Raw genomic sequence first — 23,001 nt, 5'->3', positions numbered from 1 at the left:
CTGATTACTGAACTTCAGCGCCAAGAAAATATTGCAGAGAGACCAATCATTTGTTTTCTGTTTTTCATATGGTGACCTCTTGAAGTTGCTTGATGGTTGTGATATTAATTTCACACGTTCAGATCGGATCATCAGATCATTGATATGTAAAACATACGCGGACCTCTTGCCCTTTCCGCCACCTATAATTTTGGTTAGGTTGTCTATAATATATGCTTCGGAAGAGATATGGATGTATTTTGCTACTCCATGTTCCCAATAGCTACTTCTAGGAATAGGATTTTGTCTTTCCATTTAGTATTTCTTACTAAAAGTAGAGATCAAGAACAACCTAATATCTAGAGGATATAACGTTAAGAAAGAAATTCCTAAAGCATCATCAGTAAGCAATGAAGGAAATAATTTCTTTAAGTTAGGTGGTGGGCTGGGCAGGGGCAGCTCGATCCGTGATCGATCGTTAAACTTAGGATGCGTACTAAAGTGAATTCAGATCATTAGATTTGACGAGATCTGCAATTTTCAGTGGTTTAGATTCGACTTGTTACATATGCTGAATTCATGGGATGATTTCTCTTCATTGTGACAACTCATGTATGGCATTGAGAGAAAGTAATAAATAATTTACTTAAGTTCTTTTAAATACGAGATAGTTATTCGTGCAAAATCCCAGTGAAAATCCTAAATTTTTCATAGACACCAATGCCTCAATTTTTTTTCCCCTGATCAATACCCCAAACTTGCACCGATCACCCAAAAACACCTTCCGCCCGGGCTGCTCGATATGGCAACATGTTGGACAATGTCATGTAGGATCTTGAACAGTCATTGTGCACGGACAGTACAGTTGGGTCACTGGTACAAATTCTGGGCATTGATGAGACAAAAAAAGAAATTGGACTATCGATCTCCTGAGAGACAAAGATTACGTTTTGCTGGTGGGATTATTCCAACAATTATGTGGTTCCTAGGACAATCGACTGCTTGCATGATTGCGGTAGATATGGTAGATTTTGACTTTGAGATCCCAAGGGGATGTCAAATAAATTGGTGGGCCGTTGAGACTGTAGTAAGTAAACTATAAGATGATTTGCCTGGGGAGTTTTGATTGATCCTCTTCCTGGTGAGGTTTCCCCCTAAAAATGGTACTTCTTGCTTTTCCCCTCTCTTCACCAATCAAGCAAGCCATCGATTCACGTGTTCATCTGCAATGGTGATGCTTGCAAGCCTAATCTAATGAGGTTGACCAAAACGGATGGAAAAGACTATGGGGAGTAGCATATCATAAGTGCTAGGCGCTTTTCTTCTTTTATCCTTTATTGAGAAAGCCAGATCGTCTCTTCGGAGACATCCGATAAAAAAGAAAAAGCCAGATCACGAATGGAGCTAGATTTGTGGCGCCCACCCCCCTCAAAAAAAGAAAAAAAAACAGAGCTGGCTAGTTTCCTCTTTTGTGCAACGAGCATAACATGCTTATTTTACCGTTTCGTTAAACTCTGGGACGTAAAACTCGGGAATATCCCTGGAGAGAAGAAAGAAAAACCTTCTCTCCAATTGTGGAGGCTGGGCGTGCGGGCACCGACGCGTTAGAATAAGAAACACAATCCAGTCAGCCCGTTAAGTATACACGCTTAGACAGACGAGACGACCCCGGTCGGAAACTTAGATTTGAGGTACCTTTATTAACCGCTGTCAAGAATCCAAGGCGGGCCCCCGATTTCCTCTTTTGTGCAAAGGGCATAGCATACTTATTTTGTTTTCTTATCTTTTTCTTCCTTTCATGTCCTTCTTCGTCTATGATGATAAGCTAACTATTGAGTTTCGGATAGGGTAATTAGCTCCAGAGTGAGTACGTTCCGATTAAATCTGGAATTTACCTTCTGATTTTTGAAACCGGAAACCGAACTGGCTTCCTTAGGATTTGGTTTGAAACCGAACCGGCTGGTTCCGACTAACTTTAAGTAATATAACTATAATGTTAAGAAAACATACCATGTAAATAAATGGTGGCATAGTGATCAAGGCATCGATTTGAAACTTATTTCCAATATATCTTTTATTATTTTTCTATAAAAAGTACAAAGAAAAAGCTAAAAACTAGTTAAATATCGAAATAATACCAAAAACCGAACCGATCAAGGCAGATACTTCAATTTTTTTTACCAAAGGACCGACCTAATCCTCATGTTAGCCGACCTGAAATCGATCAGTTGGTGCACAAGTTGAACCGTCCCAGTTCCTCACCTTCTAAATTTTGATATATCTCTTATCCCATATCATCTAAATATGAGTTGTTGTGCCAATAGTTAAGTCTTGTAGTACCTTACACCAGCATAATTCGTTTCGTTTCAAAGCCGAACGGGCGTGAATGAGCTACGATCAGCGCAGACAATATTGTGCTGGCATCCGTTTGGAATAAGCCTACCCTGGTATTTGAGCCAGCTTGGGGATGTTGGGTTGTATATTTGTACCGTCTAAATATGGGTTGTTGCGCTGGTAGAAAAATTCTGGCCAGCCTCGCACTACCATCACATGTTTTCAAGCAGTTGACTATTGTCTGGCAACCCCCTATCCCTTCTACTTTCTTTCTTCTTCTTTTTTCTTATAATTCGCATTTGTAATTACCGTAATAGTCATTAATTAGTTGGACAATTCTCTTTCTATTTTCCTCCTCCATTGTCTCTTCCTCTTTTTTACTTTCCTTTCGCCCGAATAAAACGATGGGGTAATTATTTTTCAATCATTTGAGTGTCACACTGATTGACAATCATTCACTTAAGCACCTCCGGGATATATTCCAGCTATTCGTCCAACTTTTTAAAATAAAACTTTGAGCCCAACGTGATTTTTAAAGGAATTCGAGTCCATAGTGAAAAATTGAAGGAGACGACAGGGCAAATGGGACTAAAAACGACGACGCTTCATCGAAAATCTGAGGAAAGAAGAAGATAGGTTGGTGTTATGATTTCAGAGGAAAGAAGAAAATCTGAAATTTTTGTTGGTATTCCTTTTTGCTGTTGGTAGTGGCCTTTCTCCGTGTCCCAATTCCTCAATTTTTCGTTAATTCTGGCTGCCAAATCATTGATAACACTTAAGCGAAAGATTTTTAAACAATGTAGCACGCAAATATTCCAAAAAAAGAAAAAGATATGACACTTCTAGTAACTTTTTCCTTGAGCAACAAGGGCCAATTAGTCCTATTTTTCGTCGACACCAATAAAGGTCTAAAAGATCACCATTGGTTGTGTAGGAAGATATGAAAGAGATGAAAAAATTGGATAGTTGCCGATCAATAAAATATTGTACATTGTCATTCCTAGCTACATATGCTTGGGATTTAAACTTCTATTAATAAACTCAGATGTTCTATGTATCAAATGCAGACAATTATGCATTCGATGTCCTAACTAAATTTCCCTAGTATACCCTCAACTTTTGTTGCAAATGATCGTGTTAATGAATGATGGATCTTAGAGAGATTTTCCATATCTTGTGAAAGTAATTTGAAGACCATGTGAGATGTTAAGACCAAAATCATATATGTCGTTTCATTTTTTTTGTTATAATAATCAAGGGACATCTAGGCTAGTTTTCGAGCGTCTCAACTAGCCCATCTCCCAAGTAGTCTTGAGGGCACACTCTCTCACGTCGGCTTTATGCGTTCAAGATTTCACTTCTATAGTGTTCCAAACATTTTATGGATTCTTCGGTGGCATAGGTTCAGCTTGTGTACCAGGAGTCTCCGGCTTTACTCCAACTCCGATTTTATCAATGTAGTCATAAGTCTTAATTATTCCGACCAATTGCCTTCGAAAATCGCTGACATAATGATCCAAAAGTTGTCCAAGTTAGCATAATATATAGGACGGCCGGTGATGACAGAACGCCGCATCAGCAATTGGCTAGAAAAACTACATTGAAATTTCAGCGCAAAGATTTATGACTATATTGAAAAAATGAAAATATTTAAAACTGAATTGCCTTCCGTACAATAAAGTTAGAACCGAATCGGTGATGTCCCCAATTAAGGCGTGTTTCACTCACTGCCGAAATGTTCGATTTGAGATGTTAAGACTATCCACCAGGCAAGCCCGGAATAAGTCCCTGCCGAGCTGACAACTTCTAAAGACTGCTATTAATGACAAATTGCTGACACGATGATCCATAGACATCGAGCAATTAATGACAAACATTGCTATCAACTGTTGCCACGGTTGGAGAGACAGGTGGAATGAGATTTCTATTCTCGTTGTGGTCAATAACCCAATAATTTTTATAGGTGGCAAAAATTTCAATGAGAGAGGCATAGGAGTCGATGTCCGACTACTTTCTTACCAAAAAGGTTATAGCTCAAACTCTCATTTTGCACCAACAGACATGCGACCCTGTGCACAAACAAATTAAGGAGATGGGGCCGAAGAGTATTAAATCCGAAGTTTGATCCTTATAAGCACCGCACACATATGTATATAGAAGAGAGGAGTGCGATCCAAATAAAAAAAAACTCTCCTTTTGCCAAACACAATTTGGTCAATAAAGAGAGATGCGCCTATTGTACATACTCTACTCTAACTAGTTGCTGCTACATTATTCGAGGTGTGAATTATCTGTTGTATCCGCTTCTTACTCCGTGAATTGCAAGCTTGTACATCCGATCCACACCCTCGCGAGAGGCACACGAACTTCACCGCCTTGTTTGTCCCGCCTCGCTTTCATCTCGATCATACATTAATTCACAAAACTTAATTAACATGAATGTCGTGTTGAATTTCTGACTTTCAAGATAGCGAAAGAAAATTGACTGTTGGATTCCTATCTTTGTTAATTCCATAAACCTGTCACTCACAAGACAAGATAGAGAAAGAGTGTTATTTGTAGTGTATATTATCTCTCGTATAATGTAGAATGTATATTATCTCTTGTATAATGTAGAAAATCGAATTCAATCTTTATAAATATAGTTTTTTTGTCAAATTATAAATATAGTGTTCTTTGGTCAAAATATATAAAAATACTTAAGGGTTAATACCACAAAAAATCCTAAACTAGTACACCTATAACAAATTTATCCTAAACTAATTTTTTAACCACGAAAAATCCAAAACTGATACACTTGTAATAAATTTACCCATCGTTAAATTAGATTAATTTAACGAAAAATCACAAATTGATAAACCTGTGACAAATAGAAATGGTAAAATCCAAAACTAGTACACTCGTTAACTATCATGTGTCATTCAACTCAACAATTTGATATTAAAATTTAATATAAATTAATAGAAGGTAAATTTTGTCTCAGGTATATCAGTTTGGAGTTTTTCGTGATATTAATTTTTATAAATATAATTTTTTTGGTCATATAAATATATTTTGGTCGAAATATATGAATGGATTGAATGAGTGAGTGCCTCCTTTTGACATTTTGACAACCTCTTTTTGGTCGAGACATTTTGACAACCTTAAAAGACACACCTTTTAGCCTGAAATCAACCGACAAACAGAAATAGTTGGTCGGTTTTGGCATTTCGTCATCCACGGTCCTTCCGTCGGCGTTCGTTTGTGTCGTCGCGGCCTGAAAGTTCGCCACCATTCTCACTCAACCCTGAGTTCAGGCCGAGCAGAGCGGAGTCTCTGCGTCGCCCCTCGCAAGAATGCCTCACAAGAAATCCTCAAACCGCGGGAAATCCGTCTCTTCTTCTCCTGCCGTCAACGCGGCGTCGAACGAGTGAGTAATCGCTTCCTTTCCTTCCCCCATCTCGATTTTCTTGATTCTTGAAATCGACCCACTTGAGAATGATCCAAATTCGACCCGAGGAGCGAGTTCCGCGAAGCGTTCCGATGGCGGGTGTCGTTTGTAGGGCCTAAAGAATCTCGTCTTGGTTTTGTTGAATGCGCAGGAGAGGCAGGATGGTGTTGAGGGTCAAATCGAGTGAGAAGATGAAGCAGTTGGCTCTGCTGAGCAGAGAGAGCGAGGAGGAGTGGAGGCCCAAGTCGGTGAAGAAGGGCCAGACGGCGAGAGGGAAGAAGAATGTTAAGCTTGACGCGAAGATGCCCAAGAAACCGCCCACTGCTTTTTTCTACTTCTTGTGAGTTTTTCGACTTGTTTGTCTCAGTTTAATAGATGGTTGGTGTTTTCTTTTTTGCCCCCCAATTTGTTAGGACTAGGAATCTTGGCTTGTTCTCGAATTCGGTTGCTGTTGTGTTGTCTCCTGCTTGTGTCTGTACTTGTTCTAGAGATGTTGCTGGTCGTTTGGAATTTTAGAATTCGTCGGAGTAATCTCTGGACTTTTGGTCAATGATGTTGCTTCTGCGTGAAATAAGCTGTCGAATTATGTCATTGCGTTATATTCCACCAAGAAGTCTAACCGGGAATTGTCTAGTGATGTTTTTGTGGATTTTTCATGAACGATTTAACGCACGATTATTTTGCATGAGCATTGTAGTAGATCTTTTAGGTGTGCAATTACTTGCGATATGTGGTGTAGTGGAAGAGAGAAGATGAAGAAGATTTTGTCAGGAAGGAGCTAGTTTATGTGTCTGAAATATGAAAAGCCTTTTCCTGATGATTGAAATGGGTTTCTAATACTTGTGGTCGTGTCATGTATAAATTCTTTCTTTCTTTCTTGTTGTTTTTAGGATTTTGTGGCTTGTCTAAATTGCTACATAGCTTTGTCTCCTGCATGCAGTATGCCTCCATCATACTGATTGATGTCTTTTTGAGTGAGTGATAGTTAGTAGTCGGAAGGCCTCTAGGTCTCCATACTAAGTTCTGGCAGATAGAAGTTTTTTTGTTTTTTTTTCCCTTTTCTTTTGGTGCTCTTTACTGCAGCAGATATACTCTTGCAACTTTTGACAGTTTGAAGGTACACCATAGCAAGTGAATGCCATATCTGTCATCACCTAGAATAGTTTTGTGTAATGGACATTGACCTATATCCTTTGTTGTCTCAAACATCATTATCTTGCATTTAAGAGCAAGAGTGCTTGAAATATAGTATTCAAGGATGGACAATAGAATATCACAGTTTTGAGAACATTGAAAATATGTATTCTGCAGATACTAGGCTGTGTTGAACTGTTGAATTGATGAAAATGGTGCTTCGAGTTGGTTCTGGTGACATTTGTTTAGAAACATATGTATAGCATACATCGTCAGACTGAATATCGGTCTCATGGTTTGAAGCTATGCATAGGTAGTTATGTACACTGTTCTAGAGGTTGAGACTTGAGAGTCAAGTCCCTCCTTGGGTGGCTTATAATTGACTTGTTCCTTCCATTAGGGGCTTTTAAGATGTTGACGGTCTAGTGAAATAAGTTGTTCTGTTTGCGGTTTGGTGGTACCATAATTCATAACCGAAACCAAATTGTGATTTGTGAATCGACTTGGGTCTACTAAATTTAGCTAGTCTACCAGTGCCACTTATGTCACTGCTGGTGGTTGTAGGGAATGATCCGGATTTCCTAGAGTCAAATAGGATGGACAATTTGGAGGTGTATTTTTCATTTCTATTTTTTGGTTAAGGAGATAATGGCCCGGTGTTTTCCGTATCACTTTTTTTCACCCCTTTATGTTCGGAGGTTTGAATAGGTGGCCCATCTTTCTCTAAAGAAGGAGATGCCACTATGTTAATTGCCTTTTTAGCCTGCAGGTGCATTGTCAAGTGCCCTCTTTGCTATTATTATTAGTTAACCTTCCTCGGGTCTAGGGTCTAGGGTCTAGGGTCTAGGGTTTAGATAACAGGTGGTGAGTCATCAACAGTAAGGTAGCAGTACTTGTTGTGTCAATTTTTCTAGATGGTTTGTATCATTATGAAAGTAGCTTAAAAGTGTTTCCAGTATGATGGAGATTATTTTTTTTAAATAAAAAGGGAATCATGTTTATCGTGTTTGTCTCTTGTGTCAGATTCAAGTTTCATTTACTTAATTTTTTCGTCGTAGTGTTCGAGTCATGTATCCATGTCGTGTTTGAAATTGCCCCCCAACCAGGTTTCGGAATGTTTTGGGACTTAATGTTTGGTTAAATGTCAAGGACAAGATTAATTCTCATACTGCCAACAGTTATCTCCGTATTGCACTGCTATTAGTAAACAGAAATAACTCGTTCACAGAAATCGTGAATATGATTTTATAGCAGAAGTAATTTGGAAGCTGCCCATGGAACTAAATACGCTATTACAAATGTCTCTTTCTCACACCCTCATTTGAAGGCATGGCAAAAGAGTTCCATACAGGATTGAGGAGCACTCAAGGGACTACAATTGATGCGAATGTAATTAAGAGGACAATCTCCATTGTACTTAATTAGAGTCTTAGAAGTGGGTTAAGCTGTAGGTTGTGGTATGAACCTTAACACGATAAGCATTCTGAGTTTGGAAGGCTTCTCTCCTGCAAATATGGATGACGAACAGCCTTACTTTGCAAAGTTCCGGAGGGTGGTCAGGCTAGAGAGATGGTATGGGACAATTCTGATTTCAAACCCACTTAATGTAACAGTATGCAGATCTGACTCCAGCTCAAATTATCTCACCAAACTGAAAACTAGCCTCAATAGGATAATGACTTTGAGCCTGTAAAAGTTATCTGTTTTCATGTTTGATACTTACATTACTGTCTTAATAACGGGATCAAGTTGAGCGTTGCATTTTCTTAAAGTTGGAGTCTTTGAGTTTCCAGTGATTCTTTGACAAAGATCCACAACTGCGAAATCTTATCTGTTCATGTGTTTAGCTACTTTTGTCATGATATCATCTTATCAGTTCTATCTATCTTTTGGTTTTAATCCTGAGTCCTCTTTGGGAATCATTTTCTCTGCATCAGCACATGAATCCTTGGGAATAATCACTAAATACTCTGACTTGAGCATCGTAAGCAGAGTTATACTTCTTTCTGTGTTTTTCTAGGACCATCATACTTTTAAGGGATCATAAATTTTATTCCTTTGTACAATGAAATGTTATGACGTGGTTCTGTTATTTCCATTTCAAGGGAGGATTTTCGAAAGGATTATCAAGAGCGGAACCCAGATGTCAAGTCAATGCGGGATGTACGCTCACAATTAGTGGCTTGGTAGTTGGTATTCTTTGCATATGATGCTACCTGTATGTTCTGGCATTACTTCATATATATTCATGTTATTATTTGTTCTCTCCTTCTAGATTGGCAAGGCTTGTGGTGAGAAGTGGAAGACAATGACTTACGAGGTTTGTGATATCTATCCCTTTAAATTCACCAGGCTTTTCTTAAATGGTGCGTAATCTGGGTTTACTTTATTGCTGCTTTATGGTTTCCCTGGTCATGTTATTCATGGAAGAGTATATAATAACTACAAAAGAGGGTTTCCTATACATAGTGATGTTTACAGAAATAGAACAGATATGAGGTCGGTTAATGTAGTATCTAGTCCTATCCTACGTTTGGCATGTGCTTTAGATGCTTTGAGTACAAATGTTTTTTCTATTGATAGAAATTAATGTCCTTAATAATCTTCTAGAGAGCATTCTATAGGCTAAAAACAATGAAGAAGAAGATGGAACAAGAAGGTTTCTGGAACCATTTCTAAATCCATCTTCCCACTGCCACCTGTCAGCTGCGGGGTCAGGCAGTAGCAGGTCACAGGCTAGCCTGGAGACCCAGCCACTGCCATTTCCAAAGAAACTCAGATTAAAGAAAACTATGACTGACCAGGACACCCACTGGTCCCCTACTAGTTTTTAGATACAGCAGCTCACAGCAGTTTCTTGCTACCTGGAGAAGAAAGAGCAGTGGTAGGATGCAATCAATTTTGGAGTCCTTTCTACTGCATTACTACTAGAGAAGAAATATAGAAATAAAAAAGAAATTCAAAGAGAAGTGCTGTGGATACAAAATGACAGTTTAAAAATGGAGGAAATTTGAAGACCTGATTCCTGAGGTTTCGGTGAAGATCTAGAACTTGCTATCTCGAACTTATGAGAGAGAGAGAGAGAGAGAGAGAGAGAGAGAGAGAGAGAGAGAGAGAGAGAGAGAGAGAGAGAGAGAGAGAGAGAGAGAGAGAGAGAGAGAGAGAGAGAGAGAGAGAGAGAGAGAGAGAGAGAGAGAGAGAGAGAGAGAGAGAGAGAGAGAGAGAGAGAGAGAGAGAGAGAGAGAGAGAGAGAGAGAGAGAGAGAGAGAGAGAGAGAGAGAGAGAGAGAGAGAGAGAGAAGAGAGAGAGAGAGAGAGAGAGAGAGAGAGAGAGAGAGAGAGAGAGAGAGAGAGAGAGAGAGAGAGAGAGAGAGAGAGAGAGAGAGAGAGAGAGAGAGTACTCTAGGTCGTCTATTGTTGAATGAAAAGTTTAGGGTTAGGGTCTCTTTGAAATTGTTTGTCATGATCAAAATTCATTACTATTGATCACTTTTTGTTATTATGGTTTCATTTTAGGTTTTTTAATTGATTACACTTTGTAAAATGCAAATCACACCTGGATTATCATTTCTGTTGCCAACCAACAAGGTCTACTGTTGACAATGTTTATTGTGATTGATCTGTATCTTCTGTTTCTTTTCTGAAATGGGTGTTTCGGTTTTCACGCTAACTTTGGTAGTGTAGAGCAGGCGGGGTTGCTATATGTAGGTGAAGATGAAATAGTCAACTATGATCCAGACTACAGCTTTTAGTTGGAACTGCCTGTTATGGGAAGGAAGATTGTGGGTACAAACCGGTGTGTAAAATACCTTTCATCTTCCCAATGAAACACTTAAAATTGGTTGTAGGGAGATTTCTGATGATTCTCATGTAGCAAATATGTTGACCCTGTTAGAGTGGAGTAGCATTTTTATTTTAGGATAATGGTATTTTTCGGATTTACGCTGTCATGTTTAGATGACAATTATAGTCTTTCATAGAGGCCACCCTCTTTACTGGATTTGCCTGAGCATCTTGTGTCCTCTTTCGCTCCTTCCATCATTCGCTCACACTTAGTTTCCTCTTTCGCTCCTTCCATCATTCGCTCACACTTAGTTTCTTTTTCTCTGTTTCGGTAGTTTAGTAGTCTTTCGGTTCTTTTTTATTAGGTTCTGTTCTTCAGGTTGCATCAACAAAATTAAAGTACTGCCATCTTCAAATCAAGTATTCATTCTGTTTCTTTGCTTTGCCCTCACCCCTATTGTCAGGCTGTGTTCCATACTCTTCTGTAAGGGACAGCCCTTAACATATGAAAAATTTCCTATATTGCAGCTTACCATTGTTTAATAACAAAGTGCTTCAAGGTTGATTGTTCCTTTTTGGCCTTATTGTGTTCATTAATTATAATGTGAATGAGATGCAAACAAAAGCAAGAACAAGAATATAGTGACATATTGGTCGTTCACTTAGGCAAGTGGATCAGAATACACCAATTATAGTGCCATTTTCTTTTTAAAGACCAGTTTGGTGATGGAAATAACAGTGAAGTCTGAAAATTTAAATAGACAAAGTATGCATACAGTGTTGGACAGAGGAATCCTCTTTTCAACTCTGACATGAAAAGAAAATGACGTTGGACGTGAAGTATGTTCATGGAATTTGCCGATTAAGGCTTGCATAGCTGAAGTCATCGTGCTTGGTCCTAGGACAGACCCCTATCTTGTAGTTTAGCATCTTGTGATGGCAATTATCAGCCCATCTTGATTTCATCTGTCGTGCGGTTGATGATCCACTATGTGCACTTTTCGCCTCGACAGGTGATTCTGGGTTGGCACTTTGGCTAATCACCTTACATCTCACTTGTTTGCTTTTTCCAAGCCATGATTCAGATCCCCCTCACAGGGGATGAATCTATCCATCTTTTTTTTAACCCAGAGTTTCATATGGATTTTTATCACATTTGACAGGAAAAGGTTCACTATTATGACTTAGCCAATGAGAAAAGGAGAGAATTTGACAAGGCCATGGCAGAATACATCAAGAGAAAGGTATAGTTTGCTTCATCTGTGTATGCTCATCATATCTTGCCGTTGTGTTGTGAAGTATTTCTCAGAAGAGAGTACGAATTGCAGGAAAGCGGTGAAGATGAGGAAACTGAGGACGACTCTGAGTTTAAATAGCATGTGATTGTATGATATCGAGTAATTGATCTGCCCATTGTATATGATTAGTAATTTCAGTAGCCCTTTGATTTGAATTCTCTTTACTTGACAATTCTCAAGTTAGTTTTTGGAAGTTGGAGACGATTGCAGTTTTGGATTCTCATGTCTATGTGTAGGAAAACTAAACTTCTTAGCATGCTTCGACTTCATGTTCTGTCCCCTCTTTTGTTGAGTGCAATGTAGTCTTGCACAATTGGTGTAGCTATCGATCATTAATGAAGGCAATACCCTGTGCACTATGTCAAACTTGAGCCGACTCACTTTCAGGTGTCCTCTGATGTAATTTTGTACAATTTGCTGATAACTGAATGAACTAAAGTAAATGTCTAGCAGGCTACGAATATGGTTGGGTTTGCAAGCTATTCAGTTTGGGGTGTGTCGCTGGGAATGCAGATTAAGAGTCCATTTGTTTGAAGGAAAATTATTTTTGGAAAATTATTTTCTGACTTTTCTGTGTTTGGATGTTCGAAAATCAATTGATCTTTGGAAAACGTTTTCCATGAATTGAAAAACGACAAGCCTATTGAGCCTATTGAGGGAAAACGACTTTCCCTTCTGACAAGAATGAAATCACCTTTTTTAAACCACCAAACAAATAATAACTAATCGTTTTCCTTAATGTAAAATATTTTCCTTTATCATGAAAATTTCAGCATAAGTACGATCATAGAAGTACAAGCCAATGTGCTGCATTAGTCTCTATAGTCAAAGAATGTTCCATTGAAGCTCAGAATTTAGAGAATGAGGAATTGGATTGTGGATGTAGGAATGGGCTCCCGAGATGTTGCCTTTTTGCTTGTTGTCCTTTGAACTACTGTATCATCTTGTGTCAATGACTCTTATCGTATCATCAGCCCTTTTGTAATCCCTTGGAAGGTTGTGAATTGGTAGATATGGCTTTGAATTGATGATCTTGATCTGTGCTAGGCTTTTTCTTTAGATTTTCTTTATGACTTGGTGGTGGTGATTCCCTCAATATGAGTAGCCACCTTCTCTACCAAAACTTTTTATTTGGTTATCTCTGTGGATGAGGTTCTATTAGTTCATGTAATTCAATTTTGAGTTCATCTTGTGCAAGAGTTATAACAGGAACGCAACTGCACCAGAACAAGGTTTACCGTCTTATTCCTTGCCATACGATGTAATTGTATGAAGCTCATTACAAGTTCAACGATCTCTCTTTCCACACATCACATCGGCTCGGCAATTTCAACGAATCTGCTATGTTCTTGACCTCGGCTATCATCGCAACCACGTCATTAAGCTTGTTGATTGCTGATCCAACACCCTGCAATTTTTCGAATGACTTCAAAATCTGAGCACACTGACTTCTAAGAACTCAAGAAAACCGAAGGTGTCCTCTTTTTTATTTTAGCAATTACAGAGAACATTTAAGGGGAAAATAAAAGTTGAAGCATCTCACGGAGTCATTAATTAAAGAGTGGAATGAGAGTATAGATTGGCATACCACTCCCGCAGCACCGGCAGTGATGGCCATGGGAGCCGTAACCACGCTGAGACCCGACGAACACATCACGGGAATCTTGACAGCTCTTGAGATAGAATATGCTGAAGCTAATGTAGGCGTCGCCTAAAATCATGATATAACGGAAAGCAGATTTAATATCTCGTGGTGTGAAGCCGTGAAACCAAAATTAAACAGACCATCACCAAAACATCCTAACGAATTGGGATCTACTTATCAAACATGCTATTGAAGGCGTTGACACATGATAATGGTTAAAGCTTCTGAAATTTACCTTCTCAATCAAGCCGAGAACTCCGGATGCAGAAGGATTAGAACACTTCCCTCCTTCCGTCTGGATTATGTCAGCACCTTCTTGTTCCAGCAACTCAGCAAGCTTCACCTGTTTGGTTTGTTCAAAATCGTTACCTACTCGACATTGTGGATGGACATGAATTTCCAATCTGAAGAAACAAAAGGGATGCTTACAAACCTGATCGGGTAGGCTTAGTGTGTGAGGCACGGTCACGGACAATGGCACGAAAGGCAGGATCCTCCTAGTCTCTTTAGTTAAATCTAGAATCTGCAAAGAGCATTTGACAACATGAGACATAAAATCATGAAGACCTTTTCTAACTTTTCTCTGCCTCCGTAAAAACTGTCACTTACTCCTGGGACTAGAAATAACGAGAATCTTTAATGAAATAAAAAGAACACGATGCCATGCCAGTATTTTCTTATTTCCTATTTTTCACTCTTTTATAAGAAAAGAGGTCCATGGATCGCCGCATAATCTTTATCGTTCCTCCATTATGTGAAAATGCGCATCCTGGAAATCATTATTGCTGAGGCCCTACTTTTTTTTTCCTAAATTTGCAAAATTGTTAGCTCCCAGCTAAAGGATTTTCAGCCATCTTTGGCCAGATATGTTTCATACATCATTTACTAGAGAGATGGCCACATAATTTAGAACTGAGAAAAAGATTGCAGTATCACAAGCTCAACCACCTGATCTGGAGAGAAAACCACACCCGTCTCATAGAAGGAATCATAGTTTCCAATTTCAACCTGCATCAGAGAGCAACATTTTCTCATTCTAAGTGAATATTTCATCTGCAAGAAACTAATCGATCTTTTATTCCTTAATTGAGTAGTAGAAGTGGGAAGATCAAGGAAGGATAAGTCAAACCATAAGCGCTCCCGCTTCAACTGCAGCCACAAACGCTGCTGGATCCACTGAAGAAACGCATACCTGAAAGAGGAGATGCAATTAAATAAGAAAAATATTTCCTAAACACTCAAAATCAAACAAGCTCTCAGAAAATTGCCTTCATCCAAACATTGTTCAGCAATGAACTTTGCAATATGGACAAAGTTCAAAATTCAATCTTGTGATGAACATTTACTGTAGTCGATACTAAACATTGAGGTATGCATTCTTTCAAATGCTACTCTCAAAGCTTCATCATTAGCTATTACAAGATGATTGCGCTATCATCTTTTATAATATCAAGAGACAGAAATATGAACGTGAACATTGCTCATCTTGAGAAGCAAAACTCGAAGAGGACGCAAAAGAACTTTGAACAAGAATGCTCACTGGAAGAGAAGTCAAGGCAATGGCTAGCCTCACTAGCTCAGGATTACAAGCTATGTCAACATGAGTTGCTCCTCCCTGCATTGTAGGTCGGACATGGTGATCAGTCGGACCATAGCCAATATGAATACACAAAATGCACAAGCACATGAAAACAACATTCTCTAGTTAGTAACAAAAAAATTCATTTTCTTTTTCCCGAGCAGCAGAAAAAACATTCGATAGGCTAATTGTCTGAATGACAGCTACACAGATAACAAAGCCAATTGAACTCGATATTTGCATTTGGATTAAGTCTAATATCCAACCAACTCTATCGAGAGCAAAACCATCCCATCTTTAGGCTGCTCTCTCGGGATTTGGCTCGTGTCTTATTTGTCGCATGATGTTACGAAAAAGTTCATGGGCTTTGGGTATACTGGCCTTAAGTGGGATTCTCACCATAAAAAAAATTAATATGCTTTGTTTGGGAAATATAGGTTTCCTTGAGAGTTGTAACATTTAGAACAAAAGCTCCCTGACATGGGAGTGGTTTGTCAATTTGGCTTCAACACTTTCTGCAACCTCTAACGTCCTCTTCCTCAAAAAATTGAGAGTCATTCACATTGAGTAATGCTACCAGAAAAAACTTTGAACTTGAATTAATCAAGGGAAATGCAGTTAAAGTCATTTTGTTGCGTATTCACTCCAGTGACAAACGTGAAGAAAACAACCCATAAAATGAAAATCTCAAAGGCAGGACTCATGTCTTCTCATAAAACATTGGAGTGGCACGTGTGTAAACCAGAGAACATGGTGCAGATTGAAAAAAGCCATAACCAACCTTATCAGCAGCAGTAATCACAGAAGAAACATTCTCTCCGTCAAAATTTTGCAAACCTGAAATAATCTGCAACAAAACCATCAACCAATTGTTCTGCACAAAATAAAAAACCCCAAGAGAAAGTCAAATCTATAGCTAAAGATGCAAGTGGGCGTTTCTCCTGTCATCACCTTAAGGGCTCTCCTCTCATGGAAACCCTTCAAGGCTAATTCTCTGGAATTTGATAGGATTGCCCTGGTTGTCAAAGAAGCTCTTCTTCTGGATGGCGACCATGGTTTTGAAGAAAGAACCGAACCCAGAAGAGGGTTCTGGTTTGGCTTCAGGAGAGATTGAGATGGAGAAGACATCGGCGTGCAGATTGATGAGTACGTCTGTTTTTCTGTTCCCGTCTCCTCACCTCTCACTATGCAATGTGTTCTCTAATGGGGGGGTCTTGGATAAGGAGGGTTAGGAGGTGGTGACAGCTTGCTTTGCATCGTTTTCCCAGAAAGCGTCTTCAGATATTTTGGCTCGGGTCCATCCTCACCTCCATCCTATTTGCTCCAAGGGGGGGCGGTTTGTACTTTTGGCAGATCTTTGTTTCCTATTTCGAGAATTATAAGGTACTTTGCATTCAACAACGTAAGGATTTACTTGAATTGAACAAACATTCCTCTAGGCATTATGCTCCTAAAGTGAAGGAGCATGCCTCTCGCTCTGCATAAACACTTCATCGAAAACGGACAGTTTTTCTCCCAAACTCTAATTTCTCTCATTTTTAATCCGGTCTGACTTCATTATCTCTCTTTTGGTGGTGTTTTCTCAAGTTTTCGGATCCTATGATCCAAGGGATGTGTCAACCCCCCTAGAACGGATGCTTAGCTCGAATATGTCCATGTAAATTTCAAAGGAAAATCCCATCATAGACTCTGAACTTATCTTCGTGAAACCCGGATATCTGAAACTATTTTTCATCTTACCAATACACTCAAATTTATATCGGCAATCCAAAAAATACCTTTTCTTGACAATTCCAACCCTAATTACGGTTAAAAATATGACGTTATGGCATAGGTGGACTGCGCCGTTTAAGATATCAAATGCCTATAATGGACAGGAAATTTTTCGGTCACTCTACGAGTTTTGGATACTGGTGAAGTAAAAAAAAGTTTAAGGTATTAGTATCTCACGGGACAAAATTTAGGTTTTTTATGGGATTAACCTAATTTTAAATGAGTTGGTCCGGTACGGCCCGGCGTGTGGCTCGACATGCCTGGAACTATAGCAGTTCATGCTAGCCCAACCTATATGTGGAGCGGGTTGTACTTGGGCATGACCACCTTTGTGCTTCGAGTCATGCTCTGCCAAAGCGTATCCTTTTTTTTTATGGCCAACAGCTACTAATCACGGGTTGTTGTCGGCCCGATCCAACAAGTCAATTTAGGCCGCCCCGGGCCACTGATAAATGAGTTGTGCGGTGCCCAGGTTGGCCCAACCCACTTGACACCACTATTATAGGACTACTCTTTAAAAAAAGAAGTTAATATCACGAAAAACCCCAAATCGATACACCTGTAACAAATTTACCCAAAACTAATTTTCTAACTACCAAAAACCCCAAACTGATATGTTTGTGATAAATTTACCCTCTGTTAATTTCCGTTAAATTTGATTAATACCACAATTAATCACAAATTGGTGCATTGGTGACAAACAGAGAATAAAATCTCAAACTGGTACATCCGTCAATGTATCACGTATTAATCGATACTCGAATTACAGAGGTCGCTTGTTCACAATCGATATTCTGGCTTAGAATTTTTCTCGATTAGAATTTCGAATTGAAATTGCACAGAAAGACTTCAATAATCGTATAAGAACGGTACGAGAATTGAAATCGCAAAAAACAAAGTACAGAAATAAAATGCGAAGTGTGGCAAAATAACAAATACCAAAAGTATAATTTACTTCGATTGGAGTCAAATTATTTTTTTGACCAAAAGAAAAAGTCACGTTATTTGATTGTGTAACCCATCAACTGAGGGAAATTTTAGGCGGCAATTGCCAAAAAGATCGATTCAGACAAAAGTATAGGCCTGTGCTAAATGGTTGAACATATCACATGGGGAAGTTGAACAGCTAATAGAATAATGCTAATCACCAACAAAATCATTAGAATAATCTTAAGATGAGTTGACCTACTTTTCTTTGACCAAACTACAATATGACTTCAATTAATTTTTTTTTAAAGTCGTTGTTGTGAATCCGACTGTTTTTGTAATTTTCACATACACTTTTAACAATATCTTAAACATGCATACAATATTATGACGTATCGTTACGATTAAGATCAAACGTGAAAAGCCAAAAATTTGATACCAAAATTAAATTCTCTAATTTTTACTCCATAAACACGCAAAGGAAGAATCTTCAGATTCTCTGACTAATGATGCCGACGCATGTCTTTTGTTTTTTCATAGGAATGAGGGATGTCTTTCGTTGGTTGTCATTATTGTCTGGCTCTTTCCGTTCCTTTGTTTGCTTTGTTCAGCTTGTTTTAGTCCGTTGACTACAAATTGCAATCAGCCTTACACCATATGATTTTGAGGGTGTTGCAAGAATGTTTGGAAAATGAATCCTGATTCCTCAATAACCATAGGATAAAAATAGATGAGTATTGTCCGTTGATTGTAAAGTCTCTAAGACTGCGCATGCCAACTTACCAAATAATGTTTGATTCTGTTCTTTTGTTCCCAGAATCAGTTTGGGAATAGAAATCCGTTTGTTTAATTTTTTAATTCTGGGCACAAATTCTTGCAAATTTGTGCCTAGAATCAGTTTTGGAGCAGAATCAAGAATAAAAAAAAAAAAAGTAGCTTCTTGATTCTGGGAACAAAAATGAGAATCAGTTTTTTTTTTCTTCTTCTTTTTCTTGGTTTTTAATGTAGCTTCTAATGTCCGGCGCGAGGGCCACCCTCGCCGTATTTGGCGAGATTAAAATATTTTAATAAAAAAATATTATTAATAAAAAAAAATTTACCAGTCATGGCTAAAAAAATAAAAAATATATTATTAATAAAAAAAAATTTACCGGCCATGGCCAGCGACCAGGCCATAGGGAAAAAAAATAAAAATAAAAATTTCGATAAAATTATTTTTATTAAAATATTATTAATAAAAAAATATTTTACTGGCCGTAGCCAGTGACCAGGCCATAGCCAAAAAAAATAAAGAAGTCTACTAAAAGTAAAATAAAGAAGCATACACGACTCGGCCATGTGGTGATTACGAAGACCTAAAGCACATACAAAATCAAGCACGGTAATTTCAAGTGTTTTAGTAATGGATATATCACTGGACATGATAACCGGCAAGAGAAGGATATCAAAAAGTGGATTCCGGAAATTTTATAATACGAATTTGGCGTAACTTTCTTTGGAATTTTAAATTGGATTTTGTTAACAAATGGCACTAGAGAAGTCTACTAAAAGAAAAAAAACAACACATTTTGAGACACTTTAAAATGAAAGAATTACATACTTTACGAAAGTCACTTCTTTTAAACAGTAACTTTCTGAAACACATTTAATATGGGCTTAACAAGTGCTTAAGGGACATTTCTTGACATTCTCGTTTTAAATTAAATGGTAGATAGTGATGGGTACTCTTGAGGGTGATGTTATGCATATACAACTAAGGAAATAGAAGACCACACATCCGATTTTCTCTTTTATATAAATTACTTATACCTGACCAGATGAATGACGATACCAAAATTCGAATTTCGAAATGCGTGAGATGAGCCTAACTCAAGTTACCATTTTATACTTAATGAAATTCAAATTATACATACTAAATCTTCCGCACGCGCTGTACCTATACCTATGTCACATAAATAGATAAAATGCGAAATTGAAAATGTATATTAAAAGGAAAAGAAATTAGACAAATTTCAAAACCACGGGCTCGGAAATGACAACTACGTATCATTCGCGTCCTTTCCCGAGCCTATTGAGCGGCGGTTTGGGAATCATCAAAGTCCCAAATTCAAACTTGTATTTTGACTTTGTCAGAAAATTTGGTTAAACTCCAGCAGCTCAGGACGTGCTCTGTTACAAAAGATGACGTGGTCGGGCACAGACAAGAGTGTGATTTACTTTCCTTAATCCAGTGATTAATTACAGATTATGTTGCTAAAAACCTCCAGCCTCTTGTGAAGCCATGAGGACTCTCCAGAAGGGTTGATCCTACCTACGCTTCACAAAAAAACGTGTTCATGCATTATTAATTTATTGGGAAATGTTGTAATTAGTGAGAATAGCTTATGAAATCGAACGATTAAGCGAGTTAACGAAATATTATTGGAAGTTGAATATGACCCGCGACTTAGAATCGCATAAATTAACAAAATTGAACTCATGGTGCCATAAAAGTCTGCTAAATGATCATTAGAAACTCAGTAGTCATTCATCGGCTAGTAACTGCGAAGAGATAGAGAGAGAGTCAAAGATTTGAAGCTCTTGAAGCTTTCCTATTTACATTTTCCCAGCCATTACTATTGGAATTCATCAAGTGTATTTGTCAGTTAATACACCATCAATAATGGATATAGAATTCATGAAGAGCTTAGTTCAGCCTCTTTTCATTGTAGTCTTGTACTATTCTCACCATAGAAGGGACGGAAATTTTTAATAGTGCATCACTAAATCAACAAGTAACTGGTTATTACCTATATGAACATAATTTATGGGATTGATAATCACATATGTTGGGTTATCATCATTATTGATTTTCTTCAATTGGTTTAAGTCTCATTCCCCTCGATATATAGTCTGAGTATCTACCGAATCCACTTTTGACTTCATATAATCAATCGGCATAATTCCATTTTTAAGCAATTGCTTTACCACATCACGTCTCAACTGGATGTGTCTCCTTTTACCGGTAAAAGTTTCGTTTTTTTCAATGATTATTGTCACTTTGCAGTGGCTATAACCACTTGGCAATCAAAAATGCATAGACAGTTGATTTAATTCTCGTTCCCAAGAAATTGAGTAGTTCTTGAATCATCGAGATAAATATTTAATTCTCCTTCCCCTCCTAGAGTGTAGGAGGATAAAATATTATGTTTTTACATATATGCCTAGTACCACGAGTCTACCATACATTCTTTCGCATTAGCCACAAAATTGGCTTGGGAAATGGTCGTAATAATTCCGTCATCAAAATCATCTGCTTCAACCAAGTCGATTTTTGGTTAAGCAAGATTGTCATTTCCTCCACAATTTTCTTTGTCTTATTTTCAAGTTATAACACCTCCACAAATGGGCACACATGTCCATTAGTGGATTTTATCTCATATGAATCTTAGATCCAGTTAACATCACTGTATCTTTCTAATACAATGGGAGCATTAGATCACTATCACTTTTTTATGAATTTCCTTAAGCTATCAATGCAACAAAAACAGAACATGCACGATTTACAAATATTTGATATCAATGGCTCGAAACTTCACCAAAACCACACCTAATTGGAGATACAACATTGCCATTTTCTCAGACCACGTTAAGTCCCCACCATTTTTCACAATCAATTCCAGAAACTATATGAATTCTTCCTCTCACGTTTATACTTTGCTCCAAAGAAATAAACGCATTTCTACACTAAAGCAAATCATCTCAGACTCAACAAAGAACCAACTAGCAAGAAACATGCACACATATACATGAGAACAAATAGAGCCTAAGTATAGCTTAAGTGACTAAAACAAATGAACAAATTAAGCAAAGAAGAGAATCCTAATAAGGTTAAAACACAAACACATATTGACATCATTCAGGAATTCCATCAAGCATATGGCATGCATTTCAATCCGATGGCGTACAAGGGGGGCACCTTCCTGAGAGGTCATTCATCTTGGTAGTGCTCCCACATGAGCACGCTGGGAGCACGCTTAACTTTGGAGTTTCAAAGTTAAGCATTGTCATTATGTCAAAAGGAGCTTCCGTGAGTTAATTTTAGCTTTCACATATATATCTCAGAATCGCTCTTTCCCTGTTTGGTGCATATTTCGATTTATTTATACTCCCTTCGCCATCCTAGAAGCCTGTCATGAGTTGCTCATTGTCCATGCCCTTCTGACCTCGGTGACCATTCCCCGCCCTCATCAGATTGAGTCGTTACACTACGAGTTTGGGATAGTGGTGAAGAAAAAAAAATTGAGGTATTAGTATCTCACGAGACAAAGTTTAGGCTTTTTTTATGGATTAACCCAATTCTAAATGAGTTGGTCCGGTACGGCCTGGCGTGTGGATCATCATGCCTAGCACTATAGCGGTCCATGCTAGCTCAACCTATTTGTGAGCAAGTTGTACTTGGGCATGACCACCTATGCTTCGAGTCGAGCTGTGCCAAGGTGTACCTTTATTTTTTTACCAACGACTATGTTATGGAAACATAGCAGAAGCCCGATACATTTCGCCCGGGCAGATCACAAAGAGGGAACCTAAGTTCAAGCCTGTTAATATATTTAATTAGACATACTTTCACTCAAAAACTTAAGCCATCGAGTTGTGGATCAACTAGGATATATTAACTGATTTACAACACACCAATTTTTCGATGTGAGATTTATTAAACACGACTCACAAGTACATCCTAACAGGCTACTAACCATAGGTCGGGGTCGACCCTACCCAACAAGTCAATTTGGGCCGTCTTGCCCTAGCCCACTAACAAACGGGTTGTGTGGTGCCTAGGTTGGCCCGACCCACTTAACACCACTATACGAGACTACTCTTTAAAAAAGTCAAGAGCCATCTCCTTGACTTTTAAAACTTTCAATTACAACTTCAACTCAAAATTTATTAGACAATGCTTTTTCATTTTAATTACAAATAGGTTATATAGAAAGTCTTCCCATCTGACATGACACAAAATCCACATTAACATTAATAGGGATTTCTCCTTAGACGGGGAGATATCAACGTTGAGGGTCCGCCTCAACTCTTACAATATTTACTAACTAAATGCAAATTTCATACAATTACTACTAATG

At 38.2% G+C, this 23,001-nt stretch overlaps 2 protein-coding genes across 2 annotated transcripts; one reads left to right on the top strand and one right to left on the bottom strand.

Annotated features, from left to right (window-relative positions):
- The first annotated feature begins 5,486 nt into the window (after window positions 1-5,486).
- LOC115688916 (high mobility group B protein 14) lies at window positions 5,487-12,323 on the top strand. Its single transcript, XM_030614873.2, has 6 exons — window positions 5,487-5,722; window positions 5,895-6,083; window positions 8,983-9,040; window positions 9,153-9,197; window positions 11,823-11,903; window positions 11,988-12,323. The coding sequence occupies exons 1-6, from the start codon at window positions 5,649-5,651 to the stop codon at window positions 12,033-12,035; spliced, it is 495 nt and encodes a 164-aa protein (XP_030470733.1). The 5' UTR covers window positions 5,487-5,648; the 3' UTR covers window positions 12,036-12,323.
- An 852-nt stretch (window positions 12,324-13,175) lies between these two features.
- Window positions 13,176-16,524, bottom strand: LOC115688915 (uncharacterized protein ycf23-like). Its single transcript, XM_030614872.2, has 9 exons — window positions 16,133-16,524; window positions 15,963-16,028; window positions 15,143-15,217; window positions 14,732-14,794; window positions 14,551-14,610; window positions 14,036-14,125; window positions 13,838-13,945; window positions 13,546-13,668; window positions 13,176-13,365 (listed from the first exon to the last, which is right to left on the bottom strand). Exons 1-9 carry the CDS (start codon window positions 16,307-16,309, stop codon window positions 13,237-13,239), a joined length of 891 nt encoding a protein of 296 aa, XP_030470732.1. The 5' UTR covers window positions 16,310-16,524; the 3' UTR covers window positions 13,176-13,236.
- Window positions 16,525-23,001: the final 6,477 nt, after the last annotated feature.

The sequence above is a fragment of the Syzygium oleosum genome, unplaced genomic scaffold (genome assembly GCF_021117445.2).
Source record: "Syzygium oleosum isolate NSW1041296 unplaced genomic scaffold, Sole_v2.1 Sole_v2.18, whole genome shotgun sequence".
NCBI lineage: Eukaryota > Viridiplantae > Streptophyta > Magnoliopsida > Myrtales > Myrtaceae > Syzygium > Syzygium oleosum.
The sequence above is the reverse complement of the archived record's forward strand: the minus strand, read 5'-3'. Positions and strand labels throughout refer to the sequence as shown.